Source organism: Pagrus pagrus (genome assembly GCF_965226575.1).
Source record: "Pagrus pagrus genome assembly, chromosome: 6".
Taxonomy (NCBI): Eukaryota; Metazoa; Chordata; class Actinopteri; order Spariformes; family Sparidae; genus Pagrus; species Pagrus pagrus.
Genome location: NC_140190.1, coordinates 21,837,685 through 21,854,204, shown reverse-complemented (window position 1 = coordinate 21,854,204; position 16,520 = coordinate 21,837,685). Strand labels below are relative to the sequence as shown.

Below are 16,520 nucleotides of genomic sequence, written 5' to 3'. Positions count from 1 at the left end.
ACACAGGCTGATCTGTGGTGTACTGTGATGTTTCAGTTGGACACAAGATTTATTTTGAAACCAGCAGTTGGTTTCAGTTTCACAGCTAACCAAACCAGCCGCTATAACTAGTCTGAGCCTAGTTTGTTTGCTAACACAAGTTCTAAGAACCTGGTAATTACTGTTGTGAGTTTTATTTACTCTTTTTACTTTTACTCTTGTAGACTATGTTTTTTTTTTTTTTTACAGTATAGTCACATACATACGATTATTCAGATAAAATTTGACATACGAATGTCTAAAAGGACAAAATAATGAAATGATGACATTTGTTATTCAAAAGGCCAGAGGTTAAATGCACTCTGTCATCATAATATTCTGCAAAAACTGTTCTGGTCATTATTAAATGCTTCAGCTCAGGAACAGCAACTTGACTGGTGCACAGAGGCAAACAGCCACAATGCTGTAATTCTAGTTTCCCATTAAATGCACACAGGAAGTATGAACTACATCAACATTAGCAATCAATGTTACCCTCCCCGACCTTTTCACTTGTAACAAGTACATTAGCAAAAAAAAAAAGAAAATATATAAATCTATGCATGTACATAAAGTATAAACATATACTTTAACAATGAAAGTCCCCAAATCTTTTCATACAAATTCAATATACATCTGCATGTAAATGATTTTTTTTCCACTGACATCAGTTGAGCCATAATCTTATAATCTTGACCCAAGAGCACTGGACTGCAAATAATGAACTTCCTACAGTTACTTTATTGTTGATCATTCACTGATGACACTTTCTTCCTGCCATGAGAGGCAATGTAATCAATCAAATCAATGTAACATTGAATCTTTATTATTAAAATCTAATTTCTTTGTTACTCTACTTATTCATTTTTACAATCCCTTTTATCTGACTGACGTGTTTTTCTGATTTGTATAACATATGTGTATGTATGTATGTATTTCAGAGTTAAAACTTTACAGTATATTGTCTTAAACCTTTATTGGTCGAGGTTTTTGAGTGTGTGCAGCTGGCTTCAAACTGTTGCTGTGGATCTGTATGCATTGTGAGGGCAGAAGAGCCTTTGTATCAATCATGTGTAAGTACCTATGACTGAGTTTCATATTATTTTCTTACAGTAATTTTACATTTTTTCTTTTTTTACATTTGTCTTTTTAATGAAACAGTGAGTGAAAGTATGCTCTGGCTCCCTGACTCATTCATCTATTGATCAAAGACAATGTGAATGTCTCACCTCCTCCAGTGTGCTGTCTGACAGGCCGTAGCTGCTGATGCCCAGCTCGGGCAGCCTCTGATCCAGGTCGGACAGGAAGACGCCCAGGCTGCTGTCCTTTGCAGCAGCCTGCGGCAGGTTGAGCACCGCCTCACGCCCTGACTCCTCCACCAGCCTTGCACCTGGGATGTGGTGCTGTGTCAGGGAGAGCAATGCCGCCAGATCTGCAATGAATATGAGGATAAGGAGAGAGATCATGGATACAGTAAGAGCTTTACCCTGGGTGTCCTACAGTTCTTTCTTATTTGATCTTAAATACTTAACTATTGGTTGTACCGTCAAATGCACATAACTGCACTTAACTAACACTGAAGGATTTCAGTTTACTGTGCAAGTCACACAGCAGTTAAACACTCACATGAGCTGCTCTCTTCACTTCCCAGCCCGGTGTCTTCACTCATGGATGATTCGCTGTCCTGAAATACAAAAATTAGACCCTTCACAAAGGACACTATATATAATAAATAAATATGATGACAAGACATTAACAAATGATGCCAAAATGTCAGCACCCAATAGCACCCATTTGGAGTAAAGCATTTTGAAAGAAAACAAGCGTGTAAACGTAACTTTTCCTGGATAATTAAAGTGCAAGAAAAAAAAGAACAACTCTGACCTTGAGAGGAGCCATCTTGTTGATGCTGGTGCTGGTACTGGTGCAGATACTAGTACTGCTGGGAGTGCTGGTGTCCAGTCCCTCTCTCTTCACCACAGTGAGGTAGTAGCCAGATCCGAGGCGGGATTTTAGAAAGAGCGGTGAGCCACAGCAACACAGCTTTCCCTGGGAGATGATGGCGATTCGGTCGCCAAGCAGCTCAGCCTCGTCCATGTAGTGGGTAGACAGGATGATTGTCCGGTCTGATGGAGAAAGACGGCACAGACGCATATTGACTTATCTGACAATACGTTTTTACCTTTCAAATGTTGTTTCCTTTCATCCCCCCATTAGGAAATAACTGAGATCCACTGCTCCATAGCACCACTTGACCTGTACCTTTACGGTATTTGAGCAGCAGATCCCAGATCCCCCTGCGGGAGTAAGGATCAACCCCGGCTGTAGGTTCATCCAGAACAACCACCTTCGAGCCTCCAACAAATGCTATCGCCACAGATAGCTTCCTCTGCATGCCACCTGAAAGAGAGACAAAGGGAGGATACAAAAAATCTTCATTTTAAAAGGACAAAGTTTACACATTCCTCCACAAAAAATATATAGTGGATCCACAAACTGATGAAAGTGAGGGTCAGGTCATGGTTTTATACAAAAGTCTGAGTTACCAGAGAGGTTTTTAGTTTGTTCATGTCTTTTGTGCAGCAGGCCGACGTCGTCCAGGAGAGTGTCCAGCTCAGCTTTCACCTCTGCTTCAGACAAACCCTTCAGACACCCATAAAACCATACATGCTCCTCCACTGTTAGTCTGAGAGACAGAGATAGACACAGAGGGAAAATATGAAAATCTGTTTGAAACCAATCTACTCCTCAAACAACATCTGGGTAATTTCTGGAGACAGGCAGACCTTGCACATCCATCATTTATTTCTGAGTCATGCTACGTTGTAAACCACTAATAATAAAAAACACAAAGAGAAGACTCTTGAGGAAGAAGCTCGTGGTATGAAACCTACAAGTGGGATTTCTGTAAAACAATGTACAATGACAGCTTGATACCAGTGTTTTATGTCGGAGAGACGAGCCTTACATGTCAAACAAGACGTTGTGTTGTGGACAAACTCCAAGCGTTCTCCGGATGATGTCCATGTCATGGCGGATGTCCATCCCTTTGACGTACACAGTGCCCGAGGTGGGTGGGAACAGGCCAGTAAGGACAGATCTGAGAAACATCAGACACATTATGATAAATATTTCATTTAAGCAAACTGTCCACTTTAAATTAGATCCTGATCTTATACCTTTAAATGACTTCACTTCACTCAAACATTTTAAAATTGCTGGCTCTTTGACTGCATTCTCTGCTCCTTACATGGTGGTGGTTTTGCCGGCTCCATTGTGGCCGAGGAAAGAGGTGATCTGGCCCTCGTAGAACTTCAGGTTGAGGTGATTGACGGCCAGTTTGGCTCCCTTCTTGTAGATTTTCACCAAGTTTCTGATGCTCACACCCAGCGTCAGATTAGTGGGTTCTGGTTCAATGTGATCTGCTGACAATTGACATTTTATACATTTAGAAGGGACAATATGTTGTTTAAGCTTCTTGAAATGGCCTATCAACTGGAGCCAATTCTGCTCTCAGAGTGATTCATAATTGATTATAAGAGTGTAATATGTGAGCAGAAATGATCAGGCTGACAGTCACAATTTATTTTTACATGCTGAGAACATAATTTCACCAACTTCACTACAGGACACTAGTCCAGAATGAAAGGGATTATGGGTAGCACGAGTCAGACGCAGCTCCAAAGTCAAGAGAACAAACAACTCAGCTCCAGTCTCCTTGTGGTCTTAGACCTTGTAGTTAATGGGTTTATTGTCTCAGCTCATTAACTTGATTAGTACTTAATTGGCTTTAACTTATAAAACTACCTATATGGTCTTTAAACTGGTATTAGGACTGGAGAGGAAGACTGCAGTCTGCTGCCAAACACTGTGACTGGGCAGAGTGGCAGACTACTAAAACTCTGTCCAATAAACAAGCAATTTATCAGTGATGTGACTTCTATTCACAAGTACATGGTTGCTTGTAAATACATTTTTTTAGGATGGTTAAGACAAAAAATTGCCATGAGAGAAAAAAAAGAGAGAGAAGGTCGAGGGTCTACCTTCATCCTCTTCTGTTGGTGCAGGGGGGATCGGCATGCCTGCCTCCAAAGGGACTCCACCCCAGTAGTTGATCTGGAAGATGAAGTACCAGGGCCTCGGGATCCCATATTCACCTTTTGTGAAAGCAAACACACATATGCAAAAATTCAGTCATGATGAAACTTTATAAGTCCAAATCAAGCACAGAAAGTTCTTGTGTTTTTGATGAAGGAACCAGTTTAACCAGTGTTTGTTTTGCCACACTGCATTCCTCTGTAAAGCTGTTTTCAGCAAACGCTCATATCGGCTGTCACTAAAATGGTGAGCACAATGCAGAGTTCCCACACCTTCTTAAACATCATATAAAGGACTTTTCAAGAACCGTCCAAACTGAATTCCCTCAAATTCAAGAACACAACACGCCATAGTTTTAGAAATGCATCAAGCATAATTACTGTTACAACAGTGAGATTTTTATAATGAGAACTAGCAGACTTTACAGAAGAACAGACAATAGAAAGAGAGAGAAGCACGAATGTGTTAACTCATTGTCAGCATTATCGGGCCGATATATCGTGCATCCCTGGTGTGAACACTTCACGTCAATTGTGCTGTGTTCGAAAACTGCGGGAGACACTCATGCAGACAGTGGAACATAACTTATTTACAGACGTTAACTAATTAAAAATTAAATCAAAAGAACTTCAATTTCTATTCATGCACAATATATATAATTTGAACACTCCCAATGACCCATGTCTATTTCTTAAAACTTCCAAGGCCTTCGACAGAACAAAATACTCCTTTACAAGGGAAAACTTCTCAGAACATTATATAAAAAGCAAAGGCAGCACACCAGAAACACAACAAACTATACATGGGAAAAAGAGTCTGGGAGTCTAATTTGCTTTTTTTAACACGTGCTTTTCTTCACACTAGTATTTCTAATCCTGTCTCTAAAAACTAAAACTCAAGTCCGACACAATTTTCAAGGTGATCTCAAAACAGAAGTCTGTGATTTGCTCGTTCGTCAGTGACAAGACACTGTGATCATCTTGCATTCAAAGCAGCTATTAAACCTAACCCTCTAATTGTAACAAAAAATAATTACAAACTATACTTTCAATATTTATAGCGAAGTTTAAGTTCCGATCATCATACCAGGAAACACTGCTTCGATGTACCAGGCCGAGGTGGCGTAGATGAAGGCGTCGACATAAAGCATGACTATAGAGGTAGTGAAGCTGTAGGAGTCTCCTTCCACAGGGCTGGAGTGGAGGTTGTACCACTGGATGCCCACACCTTGCTCTTCATACTGAGAGAAATACTCACAGCCGAAGCCGAAGGCCACAGGGGACAGGAAACTCTGTGGACAGAGAAGCAAACCATTTTCATTACTGAAACAGAATCACATACATTTAACTAAACTATTCTCGCTACTAATGTCTTGTGGAATTGATTATAGGGAATTGGGGATTGTGAGTTTGTTTTACTCACGGCGAGGACTCGGTAGGTGGTGTTGAGGCGGTCTCTCCAGGCCACACATAGTACATAAGGCAGGTAGAGGCCAAAGTAGATAAGTCCTCCACATGCAGCAGCCAGGTTGGCTTTAGAGAAGAAGGTGCTGATGAGGAAACACTGCATGATGGTGGCCGTGGCAAACGCAGTCAGGAAGAAAAACACAACAGACGGGTCGCTGTATGGAAGGATGTCGCCCCACTGGAAATTAGACGGAGGAAAAGTTAAAGAGTGACTGCACGAGACAAAAGTTACAGATTAAGTTAAAGTCACAAGACGCTATAAAACTATAAAACTATTTTATAACTTTAAATATTCCACATCTGTCCTCTCAGGACTTTAGAAATCTGACTACAGACTATTAATTATTCTAATTCACAGCTTGATTTGTGTATTTTTTCTTAAATAGATTTTAAGCAGAGTTAGAGGTCATCTTGCCTTGAGCAGAGCGATAAGGAGTCCAGCAGAGACCAGGAAAGGAACCAGGCTGCTGATGAACCAGCTGAGCCACAGCGTTCCTGTCCCAAGACCCATAATCCTCATGGTTTCCTTCAGCCGCGCCTCCTTCTCGTACACCACGCCTTTGATGATCATGGCCACAGAGTAGATCCAGGCCAGCGTCATGAAGAGGGGCAGAGATCTGTTCAGCACTCGAAGGAAACTGTTACAAAGGTAAACAGAGTTAAAATTCATATTCGAATGCAGTTTATAAAATAAGTAATTTACAACAACATATGACTCACACATCATCCACATAGCAGGGGTAGGGCATCTGCTGGATGTAGATGCCGGTTGTCTGCTGAACTCCGGTCAGGATGCGGCTCACAGCTCTCTCCACCAGGTCCTGCACGTACACGAAGCCGCCCCAAATGTAGCGCATGTCATTAAACGGATCGGCTGCTGGACCAGGATCCCAAAACCTGAAGAAAAAAACCCAAGATTTTATTTTTTGAGATTCACGCACTGGAGAAAGTCAACAGCAGGAAATAAAAGAATCTCCTAGGTGCTAAGTGAAAATTAAAAGCTTGTTTTTGGCTTTATATCATTGTTTCCTATGGAACTGAATACACCTGAGAGTAGTAGGTAATCCTTTCACCCATAATAAGATGTAATAAAACTACTTCTTCTCTTTTAGTTTTATCGTAGTTATTATCGCAGTAGTTATCGTACTTATTTAACTACATTTATCTTTATTGTTATTCTATAAGCCACTGATCTTACCATTAACTCCTTTAACACCTTATATTTATCATTCTGTTGTTTTTATTCCTGTTACTTTAATTTACAATTTAACAACAATTTCCTTAGTATTGATAAATTATAAGCTATAACTTTTATTGTTCTTTGTGTTTGGAATTCTTCAAATAGAAAACATTGGCAGTATCTCAGTCTGGTTTGTTGAAAATGGTCTTTATTTTTCAGAAATAGTAAAGTAGTAGAAAGAAAATATGGCTTAAGAGTGAGGTAGCATGTTTAGGAGAAGACATATAAAGTTGTTTCCTTGTAATCCAACAGAAAAAGTTCTAAATATGAATGTAACAGGATAAAAGCAAACTGTTTTGGTGCTTCCTCCATACCTGTCCTTGATCTTGTTGGTCCGTGTCACATCATCGATGTCCATTCGGATTTTATAGGTGACGTTGGGTGGCAGATCAGGGGATGAGGAGTTGGGCAGCAGGAAAACCACACCTGCCCAAAACTGTCTGTCCTCCAGTAGCTCCAAAGCCCTGTCGATCATCTGACCCTCGGTGTCCAACCCTTCTAGTTTGTTCAAGGAGAAACACTGAAGGGAAACCAGCAAAAGGAAAAGATATAAATGACTTATACTTTAATTTACTTATATGTTACACTGTTAGGTACAAAATTAAAGTGATTCTGGCTAAAAGATTCATTATTTTCCTACTCAAAATTCAACCAAACGTGATTCGTTCTGTTCTCTTCTCTCTTTAGTTCTTTTTTCAATGAGAGGCTGTAATATCTGACAGGAAAACAAGAAGGAAGAGAACCTCAGTGACTTGTGCGAGGGTGGTGATGGTGTGGCTGAGGTCGTTGTAGACGTCCAGCCAGCTAGGTGGAGCTCCAGGCTTCCTCGGGGCATCTGGCGAGGGTGTGGACAGGAATCGTGCGATCCGCGAGGCTGTCCAGGACGTGTTCTCCAGTCGCAGGTTGACCAGAACTGCTACCTCTGGCCGCCTCAACAAATCCTATCAAACACAAACACAAACATGAGATTACATGTGTAACAACACACTGAGCCCTTCAGTAGAGAGACAAACAGACCTGCAGCAGCTGAATCTCCACACTGCTTTCCATGTAATTCTTGATCCGAGGTCCGACCTCCATCCACGCTTCATTCAGCTCCTGGAGGATCTGCAGGTCCTCGAACGTCCTGTTCACCTTTAGAAGACACAACTTGTAGTTAGTTTTGATGGATGTATTTGCTTCGTGATGCCTACTGCTAACTTATAACAAGTGTAACTGCAGAATACACTTATAATCTCAAAATCATTATTATTTAAAACAACTGGTTCCAGTCTGAAGACATTGCAGTTATGTGATGGCTGATTTTTTCCAGCTGAACCACCAGGACAGCCCAAAACAAGGACATTTTAAATTCTGGAAAGATTATCAGCTTCCTGTTTCAGTGCACGACAGACAACCAGCATTTGCCCTTTAGTTACACTCTAAACTAAAACAAAACAGTCTAGATGTATAATAGCACTACAGGTAAGAGAAAAAATAGGTATTTTGATTTCGGGGTGAACTGTCACTTTAAAATGATGGGGATTAATCTTGATAACATCCCTAGTGTACAAGAAGTTAACTTCCTTCTCTCATTACGTCTTCACTTTAAACAACAGGATAGACTCTCTGAGGTTTGACCCTCTGTACCTCTTTCATGACTTGTCGTACTGCAGGAGTGTCAGGTGTGTACAGCAGTTTTCCAATGAACAGCGGTTTGATTCCTCGCCACACAATGCGAGACAGAGGGTTGGACTCCAGACCTTGGATCAAACTTTTACAGAATGGAGCTGCACAGAGGAAATGTTTAATAAATGTTAATCAAAAACCCATGGTTAAATGTTACAAACAGCACACACAGAACACTCACTGATTTCTGGGCTCGTTATTAATCTTAAAAGTTCCCAAATGATTAACTTAAGCTACAACACAGGAAGCTATTCATTTACTCTTATATTATTACTAAAATATCAGTACACGTTCATATCAGCAAAAGCAAACAAATTGCGCACGAACAAGGATGTCCAGAGCCTCTTACTGGTGTTGTTGTCTCGATCCAGGTCTGTGTCTTCAGTGCCATTTTTTCCTAAGAAGGACTTAATGTCATTGTCTTCATACCAGTTGAGTGAGGGGATGCGCTCACCGCCAACCTCAGGGTGACCACACATGATCCTTGAAAAAGCACGAAAGCTCTCCCTGGGCAGCGCTGAGCGATTCTCCGGAGACAGAAGATGAAGAGCTGCACTCATATCCGTAAAGCTGGAGAGAGACGAGAACTGAAGGAGGACAAAGAGGTGAGAGCGAAAAAAAGACATTTTTGTGATTCCTGAGACTTTTTTTTAGCAATTGTCAGCCATAAAATATTAACAGCAGTACATAAGTACAGAAAAAATCATAATATTAAAAACAGAGGCGGTCCAATCTACAGGCTGCCATTAGAACAAATGGAAAATCAGGTGAGTTCTTACATCATCAATGAGGACAGTGAGCTCCTGGGAAACAGAGGTGACGGCCTGACTGATGACCCTGAGGTCTCCAGCGTTAGCCATCAGACGGTCTCTCTGACAGGAAGCACAGACATAGAGGTTTACTGTTGGCACTTCATATAGTTCATCAGATATACGAGCAACAATGTCTCACAGCACGCAGGAAGAAAACTGTAATTGAATCCAGTGAATTTTGCTGGTTTGCCTGTTCACTGATTCTTACGGTGAAGAACTTGGTGAAGTCGAGCTGGGTAAGGAAAAGGCGCTCCGCTTCTTGCAGAATGTCAGCTGGCAGGTTACACAGCTCAGTCTGAAGATCATTCATGGCGGCTTCTCCTTTCACCGTCAGATATTGTCTCAACGTGCTCGCATTACACACCAAGTCCTTCAGCTGCAGCTGAGCTCCAGCTAGAACAACCTGGAGGGGATAAAGATGTTGATCCACAGCTACTTTTAACAGTGTTTATTTTTTTATTTAACATTTATTTAACACAGCCAATAAGTCCAACAGTTCACATTCCAGATTTTATTTGTGAAAAAACCTTATTTGCTGCCTTTCGTTCTTTATAATAAATTACACCTGTTTTTATTTCTGTGTTGAAAGTTGAATTGATTTTGCATCTTTTTGGAAAATCACTTGAGTTGAGCCAGAACAGATGAACTAAATTTAACAAAAGCCAAATGCTGAGTCCTTTAGCGGGTCCTTGATCTATAAATAAAAAGTTTGTTGTCCAAGGATTTACAGCTGATACCTCACCTGAAAATTTAGACGAGCATCCAGCAGATGGTCCACAGTCGTAGGCGACAGGCTGCCATTGGTCAGGAGGAAGGTGGAGAACGTCTCATTGGCCTTCAGGTATTCTCCTACTGGGAGATCTACAGAGGAAACGCAAACATTAATTACTGCCCAGTGCTAAAAATAAAACACACTGTGTTACAAATGAAAATATACATGTACATACATGTGCACAAGACAAACAAAGCTGGTTGTAACTTGTAACAGAACTTCTCCACAACACTACTCGAGGGGACAGGTTATCATTAAGCAGGTAGTCAACCATCATTTAGTAAACCATAGATTACAGGCCAGGAAGCACTGTGCATGACGGTATGTATTATGTATCATTATTTATGTTTTTTGCGGTTGTTTTTCTTTTTTACGTTTTTTATGATGACAAAAACCTTTTCCTATCCTTTTTTTTCTTTTTCTATCTGTTTATTTAAGTGTTTGTAACTTATTGTTGTGTTTTGAAACCACTGTACTGTTTTGTCAGTCACATATTATTTTAAGTTGAAGTTGTAGGTTTATGCAGCACTAATGCCCAAGCATAATTTCCCCACAGGGACAATAAAGTTTATCTTATCTTATTTGCGCAACTTGTTTTTCTTACAGTGCCAGTAATGTCCTTAAACATATAAAATCATCTTTACAAACAAACTGACACTGTTTTTATTCCTAAATCCTAATCCATTTTTCAACTCAAGTCATTTTTCCACAACAAATATTTCCTGCACTATATCAAACCATTGTCTATGTCTGGGTGGGTCCCTAACCCTAACGAGTCAGTTTCTTGTAATGACCTTCCCGCTATCTGTGACCAAGTAATTATGTGTCTTCAGCACCATATTAGACCTCATTCATGACAAAACTCACTCTATCACAAAATGGCTCTGTCTTTGGCCAACTACAGGAAATATGTTGCATCTGCTTGACCACCAACATGTTTGTTACCTCTGAATTTGTTTGTTTATTTTATATTAGGTATAATAAAAAAAACTAATTATATTTTTTCACTTAAATTCTCTCTAGGTATGTAAATATGTAGATGTCTGTAGTGTATCTTCAGGGATTTTCAATGGACACCAGGATTATTAATAACCTGAGTATGAAGACAAACTTGGTCTTTTGCTCAGCCCTGTTATTTCTGTGTCCTGAAAAGCTGTATGACTGTGACATCTCATAACTAATGTGATAATGTCCCTAAATGTAGACAAGAACAGTTTGTAGTTACAGAAACCCCACATTGTAATAAGGTATTTGCAGTATCAGTGGGTCGGGATTTTAGAATTCAGCAGATGTCTCTTCAGATTTTGTTGCAGGAAAACCCTCATTGAAGAGCTGCTTTCATTCATCTTATTGTTTGTCTTGAGTGGTCGTGTAATTTAATCTGCCCAGCGAGGAGAAGCAAACAGCCACTCTGTGCTGCTTTCACAGCAGCAGTAAATGGCCACATTCAGCCGGTCACTCGACACCTGTTGAAAGCCGACAGATCAGCTACTGGTTGCACTGTAACCTCTCTGATAAGTCTGAGAACAGTGCTGGCTCAAATAAAAGAAAATCTGAATTCATTTAATGCTTTTGTTGTATTTCATGGCTTGCAGGGACTTAATCCTGCTGTCCATGACATTTCTTCAAATGCATGTTTGTGCTTTGCTTAATAAAGTTATTTCAAAATCAATATTTGCAGATTTAAAGGCTTCCTCCTGTTAGTCCATGTTTGTCTTCCTGTATTTTATCACAGGAAGTTTTAAACTGCAACAACTTTACTGACAGAAGCTGAGGCTCTATTGTGTTTCTTCATATACATTATTTATTCTGATTCTTGGAAAGCAACCTTAAAGCGAACCTTGACAATACATACACATGTCTAGGGTTTTTGTGTGTTTTGTTCCTGGTAGTATAATGAAATCTATTTAACCTTCTGGCTGGTCATTCCCACCCAGGGTTTGTAATTGGGAAGACAAACGATTATTCATCAACACCAAAGTGTTGAAGTATCACTGTGTCAGACTGTCAGGGTATCTCTCCAGCACTGTGCTAGTCTAGAGGATATTAAAACAAGCTGTGGTACTTGGCCAGGCTCCTGGTCTCTCTCCCAGCCTTCGGACGCTCTCTATTAGATCCTGAAAGCCAGAGAAGCTCCGGTTTCCACTGTAGGACAGAACAGTCTGGGCATCGACGAAGAGACGAGACAGTCTGAAAGAGAAAAACAACAAGAGGAGTCTTCAGTGGGACAAATACACACAGTTAGGTTACATTTAACCATCATGTAACTGATTTTTTTAGTTAACCAGAAACTACTCATCATCTGCAAACACTACCAACTGTGTTCAAAAGTGTTAAATGTAAATTCTGTTGTTTTTGCAGGAAACAGGTTGTTCTTACTCTCAGATCTGATGTAGTACTGACACAGAAGCAACTGGAGGTACCAAAGAGTTATTAATGGTCTCTGTATAATATTAAATATGAAACTTTGACATAAGAGTGGTTCATCAACTAGTCACAGGGTTGGTGGTTTGATCCCCAACTCCTCCTGTGTCTCTGGGCAAGACACTATCCCAAAATGTTCCTGAAAGTCAGGCCAGCATCTTGCAGAGTGCGTGTAATCACTCATGACAGAATAGCAAATTGTTTAGCGCTACTGAAATGCAGCCACTCAACATTTACATTAACAAAAGAAAGAAATTACCGAATTAATAGAAAAAGGCAACTAAATGTCGACAGTTTCAAGTTGATTTTCACGTCACAGTGACATGAAAAGAAATGAGCTGCTGCCTGGAAAGTAGGGAGAAGTCTCCTCTGGTTGTCTGGCATACTAATGGTAAAAACAAGACTCCTGTGAGACACTGCACCCTTCCACCAATGCCTGACATATAACCACATATATGTCAGGCATTGGTATATATATAAAACCACAACTAAGTATTTATACACTTTTGTTTTGGTGCAGATTTAACAGAGATTTGTTTTAATAATTTGTCAAATGTAAGGTGCTGCGAGGCAGATGTTGTCACCTTTGTACCCATTTCCAGTTTTTGTGCTAAGCTAAGCTGTTAGTTGTAGCTTCATGTTTAGTACACAGACATGAGCGTTGTATCCATCTTCTGAACTAATTCTCTGCAAAAAAGTGAACACCAGTGTGCGTATTCCCCAACATATCAAACTATTCCTTTAAGGTATGCTTATGCAAAGCCATGTTACTGTTGCTAATAAACTAGAACATGCAAAAACAAAGGTACCGTCTGGTGATTTCCTACATGGAAAAATCCGGCCATCTTGCTCAAAGGTTACGTATGACTTTCTCTCGTAGTTAGAGTACAGGTATACAGGAGTCTACCTACATGGAGTTGTCAAAGTTGCCGACTTGGCCTGCTGTCTCCCCCGATGTCGGGTTGTGGAAGCAGGGGTTGTTGATGTTGCAGATTATACCCTGAATCCAAGGTAAGGTGCCTGCTGATGGCAAGGCTTTGTTTGGAAAGTGACCTACAAGCAAAGGAAAGGAAAAACAAAACACAAACAGTTTAGTACCAGGAGATTAGCCCGACATGGGAAACAATGGAAATACTGTGGCAGTGACCTGAAATAGAATCTAGAGACAGCGGACTGAACAGTAATCCTAACATAACCCAAGCTGCTGTTATTTAATCAAAAACGTTTTTATACAGATGATATAACATTCTATGTATTCATATTAATATATTTATTAGCATCGGTCTAATGTGAACGGCCTCACATGCAAGACTGATCTAAAGTAAGTAAGGCATGTTCTCAAGTTAAATAAAACACATGGAGAGAAACGTACAGTTTTCAAAGTTTTCATGCTCACAAAGCTTAGATTTTGTTTTCTTTTGAATACATCCAATCAACAACAAACATGCCACTTTCTATAAAATGTAAACATTCATAAACATTTACAGCAAACGCAAACACCTCATACAGTAGCAGCACTATATACTTAGATTTTGTATGGGGTTTTCTTTACAAATGTATTACCATCTTTGTAAAGTTAACAAGATAAAGTTACCATGATGTAACTTGACATGGTACTGCTGGCCAACATTGTGTTGTGTTTTATTACGTTACCATGCCACGTAATGTCACCGTATGCTAATGCAGGACGTCTCAAAGTAGGTCACAACAGGTCAGGAAAACGAATGTGCGTGTGGCACAAGAATCACTCTCAGTGAGTCGATCCTCTTTAGCCGGTTGGCACAAAGCCATCTTTAAGACCTTGTAAGAGAGTGTGTCTGAAAACACACACGTTACATAATACCACTCACATTGGCTCTGTTTGTAAGGAGGGTGTGAATGACGAACGGAAATGAGGATGACGAAGAGGAAGAGCGGCCAGAGGAGCTCGATGATCAGCTGGATCTGTATAAGAGGAGAACGTGGGAGCAGTTACAGGTGCATCAAATCATTTGCCCTTTTAATGTTCAAGCTGTTACTCATATTTCTTCTTACAGAATCAACAAACTATTCTACTGCTTTCTGTGAAGTGAAAATGTGGCCACCTTATTCCTCCTGCGGTATGTGATGTTCTTCCAGAGCAGGAGGAGTAGCTGCCTGAAAAACGCCATCCCTACGAACAGCTACCTGGCCATGATGCAAAGCTGGAAAAGACAAAATGAGGGGAGAAAAGGACAAGTTGTCAAGTTGTTGGGAAAACCTGCAATGTGGCCGCTGTGTGGCTGCAGCGGTATACTGGTTTTAAGGCATACCATGTACATTTCCTTATCTATGGTTTGAATTCTACTGTATTAGTGTTATTGAAAATGTAATATATTCCAGGTTTATATCAAGTTTCATGTCAGTCAAGACTAAATATATTGTGATATTATAATAAAGCTATTATTTAACAAAAAAACTCTACTGTCTTCATTACTTTAAGGCTCATGGAAACTGATAACATAAATGTGTAATGCTGTATATTGTGATACTGTGACTTTCTGACTGTTTCCTGACTTACTGTGTCCCTCACAAAAATAAAGTGCATCTTAGAAAAAGGCAAAATGCTCAGAAACAAATCATAAATACAGACAACCGTTCTGAAATTTGTTCCACTGATTCTACAATTGCTTTCGGACACAATTTCTCTTTTGAGGTTGTTATCTTCGATTCTTTTAGTTGATATATTTTCTTTTAATATTTTAAGTGTGTTAAAGTGTTATATCTGAATCTATGCGTGCTGTTTTTTAGCTGTTGTTTTTTTTAAATCTGGTGATTTGTCCTCTAATGTTGACTATACATAATGAGGAACTCTTCCTGACCTTTTCCCTGCAAAAGACAGAAGTGTAGCTGAGGACAGTAGAGCTTAACCCTCAATTGAAAACATATTTTATGTAACTTGTATATTTCATCCTTTTATGTTATACAGAAACACGCTGAAGAAGGTTAAAATCCTGTATGTGATACATTTAGCGGGCTATTTTTATGTTTATTGTGAGTGAAGGTTGTCTTGTGCGCCTGCTGTGATCTACTAAAGACAGACAATCCCTTGCTTCATCCTGAAATCCTCCTGATCCCAACAGCTTACCTGTTTCACTCTAAGTCTTTTAAACATTTACTTTTGCTCTGTGAACGCATTCACAGTGTGGTCCCTTCTTCCTTGCAATGGCTGGGCTAATTTCCCTTGCAAACCTGTGTAACCTCAAAATCAAAGTTTTTTTTGTTTTGTTTTTAAAGCATACATCTGTTTACATTTCAAGGCTTTGCAAATGCAAGCACAGGTATATGATACAGGTTTGGTAGCCACGGTATTTTCTCTGACACAGGTGATAACTGGATTTTAATACATTGTTCCTAATGTAATTACACATCCTACACAAAAATATTTACCAGTCATAATCAACGTTACGCACTGAAATAAGCTGTTATATGAAGACATTTCGGCATTTCATTTGTGAAGCAACTTATTAAAATAAAAAGTAAAGTAAAAGCACAATTTAAATACTATTGTTATCCGTTAATCCAACACTTGTTTATAACTGCTAGCTGACATGAAGAAAATATTAAGCTAACAGCTATGAAGGAAACTTTAAGCTAACGTTACATTCTCTCTTCCTAGCATGTTACAGTGATGCTTTAAGCGGTTTAAATGACATTTTCGAAAATAATATACATAACGTTATATGCTCCCGAGACTCGTAAAGCTGTTGTTAATGATTACCTTTCTGTAATACAGGTGATAAAACCTCCTTTCACCGTATCGGACACACCAACAGCCGGCAGCTTGTCATTGACTCTCCATTTCCCCGTTTGTAACAGCAAGTGTGAGCGGTACAAAATCCCGCCCATGAGCGACGCTGATTGGTCAAGGTACATTCCAGGGGCGGGGGCAGGGCAGCCGGTAAAGTATCTGATTGGCGTTCGTTTATGTTTTGGTAAATGAAGGCTGCTGATTGGCCAGGCGTTGACAGAGCCGTGTTATCTACATGCTCACACTGCCTTAG

General features: G+C 39.9%; 1 protein-coding gene across 3 annotated transcripts in view; it reads right to left on the bottom strand.

Moving 5' to 3' along the window:
• Positions 1-16,323, bottom strand: part of abca7 (ATP-binding cassette, sub-family A (ABC1), member 7) — a 28,260-nt gene extending 11,937 nt beyond the window's left edge. For 2 of the 3 annotated variants that reach the window (XM_084355864.1, XM_084355866.1), the window contains exons 1-25: positions 16,238-16,323; positions 14,583-14,681; positions 14,349-14,442; positions 13,410-13,551; positions 12,140-12,264; positions 10,045-10,163; positions 9,511-9,705; positions 9,270-9,362; positions 8,840-9,077; positions 8,452-8,591; positions 7,840-7,956; positions 7,566-7,763; positions 7,137-7,342; positions 6,303-6,479; positions 5,998-6,220; positions 5,539-5,760; positions 5,203-5,407; positions 4,062-4,175; positions 3,269-3,443; positions 2,987-3,118; positions 2,565-2,704; positions 2,281-2,418; positions 1,903-2,144; positions 1,645-1,702; positions 1,248-1,450 (exon numbers count right to left, since the gene is read on the bottom strand). In XM_084355864.1, the coding sequence (XP_084211990.1) occupies positions 1,248-1,450; positions 1,645-1,702; positions 1,903-2,144; positions 2,281-2,418; positions 2,565-2,704; positions 2,987-3,118; positions 3,269-3,443; positions 4,062-4,175; positions 5,203-5,407; positions 5,539-5,760; positions 5,998-6,220; positions 6,303-6,479; positions 7,137-7,342; positions 7,566-7,763; positions 7,840-7,956; positions 8,452-8,591; positions 8,840-9,077; positions 9,270-9,362; positions 9,511-9,705; positions 10,045-10,163; positions 12,140-12,264; positions 13,410-13,551; positions 14,349-14,442; positions 14,583-14,648 (3,762 nt within the window). In that variant the 5' untranslated portion in view covers positions 14,649-14,681; positions 16,238-16,323. The remainder of the gene's footprint in view (positions 1-1,247; positions 1,451-1,644; positions 1,703-1,902; positions 2,145-2,280; positions 2,419-2,564; positions 2,705-2,986; positions 3,119-3,268; positions 3,444-4,061; positions 4,176-5,202; positions 5,408-5,538; positions 5,761-5,997; positions 6,221-6,302; positions 6,480-7,136; positions 7,343-7,565; positions 7,764-7,839; positions 7,957-8,451; positions 8,592-8,839; positions 9,078-9,269; positions 9,363-9,510; positions 9,706-10,044; positions 10,164-12,139; positions 12,265-13,409; positions 13,552-14,348; positions 14,443-14,582; positions 14,682-16,237) is intronic. The other variant, XM_084355865.1, reaches the window with a different exon arrangement.
• Positions 16,324-16,520: the final 197 nt, after the last annotated feature.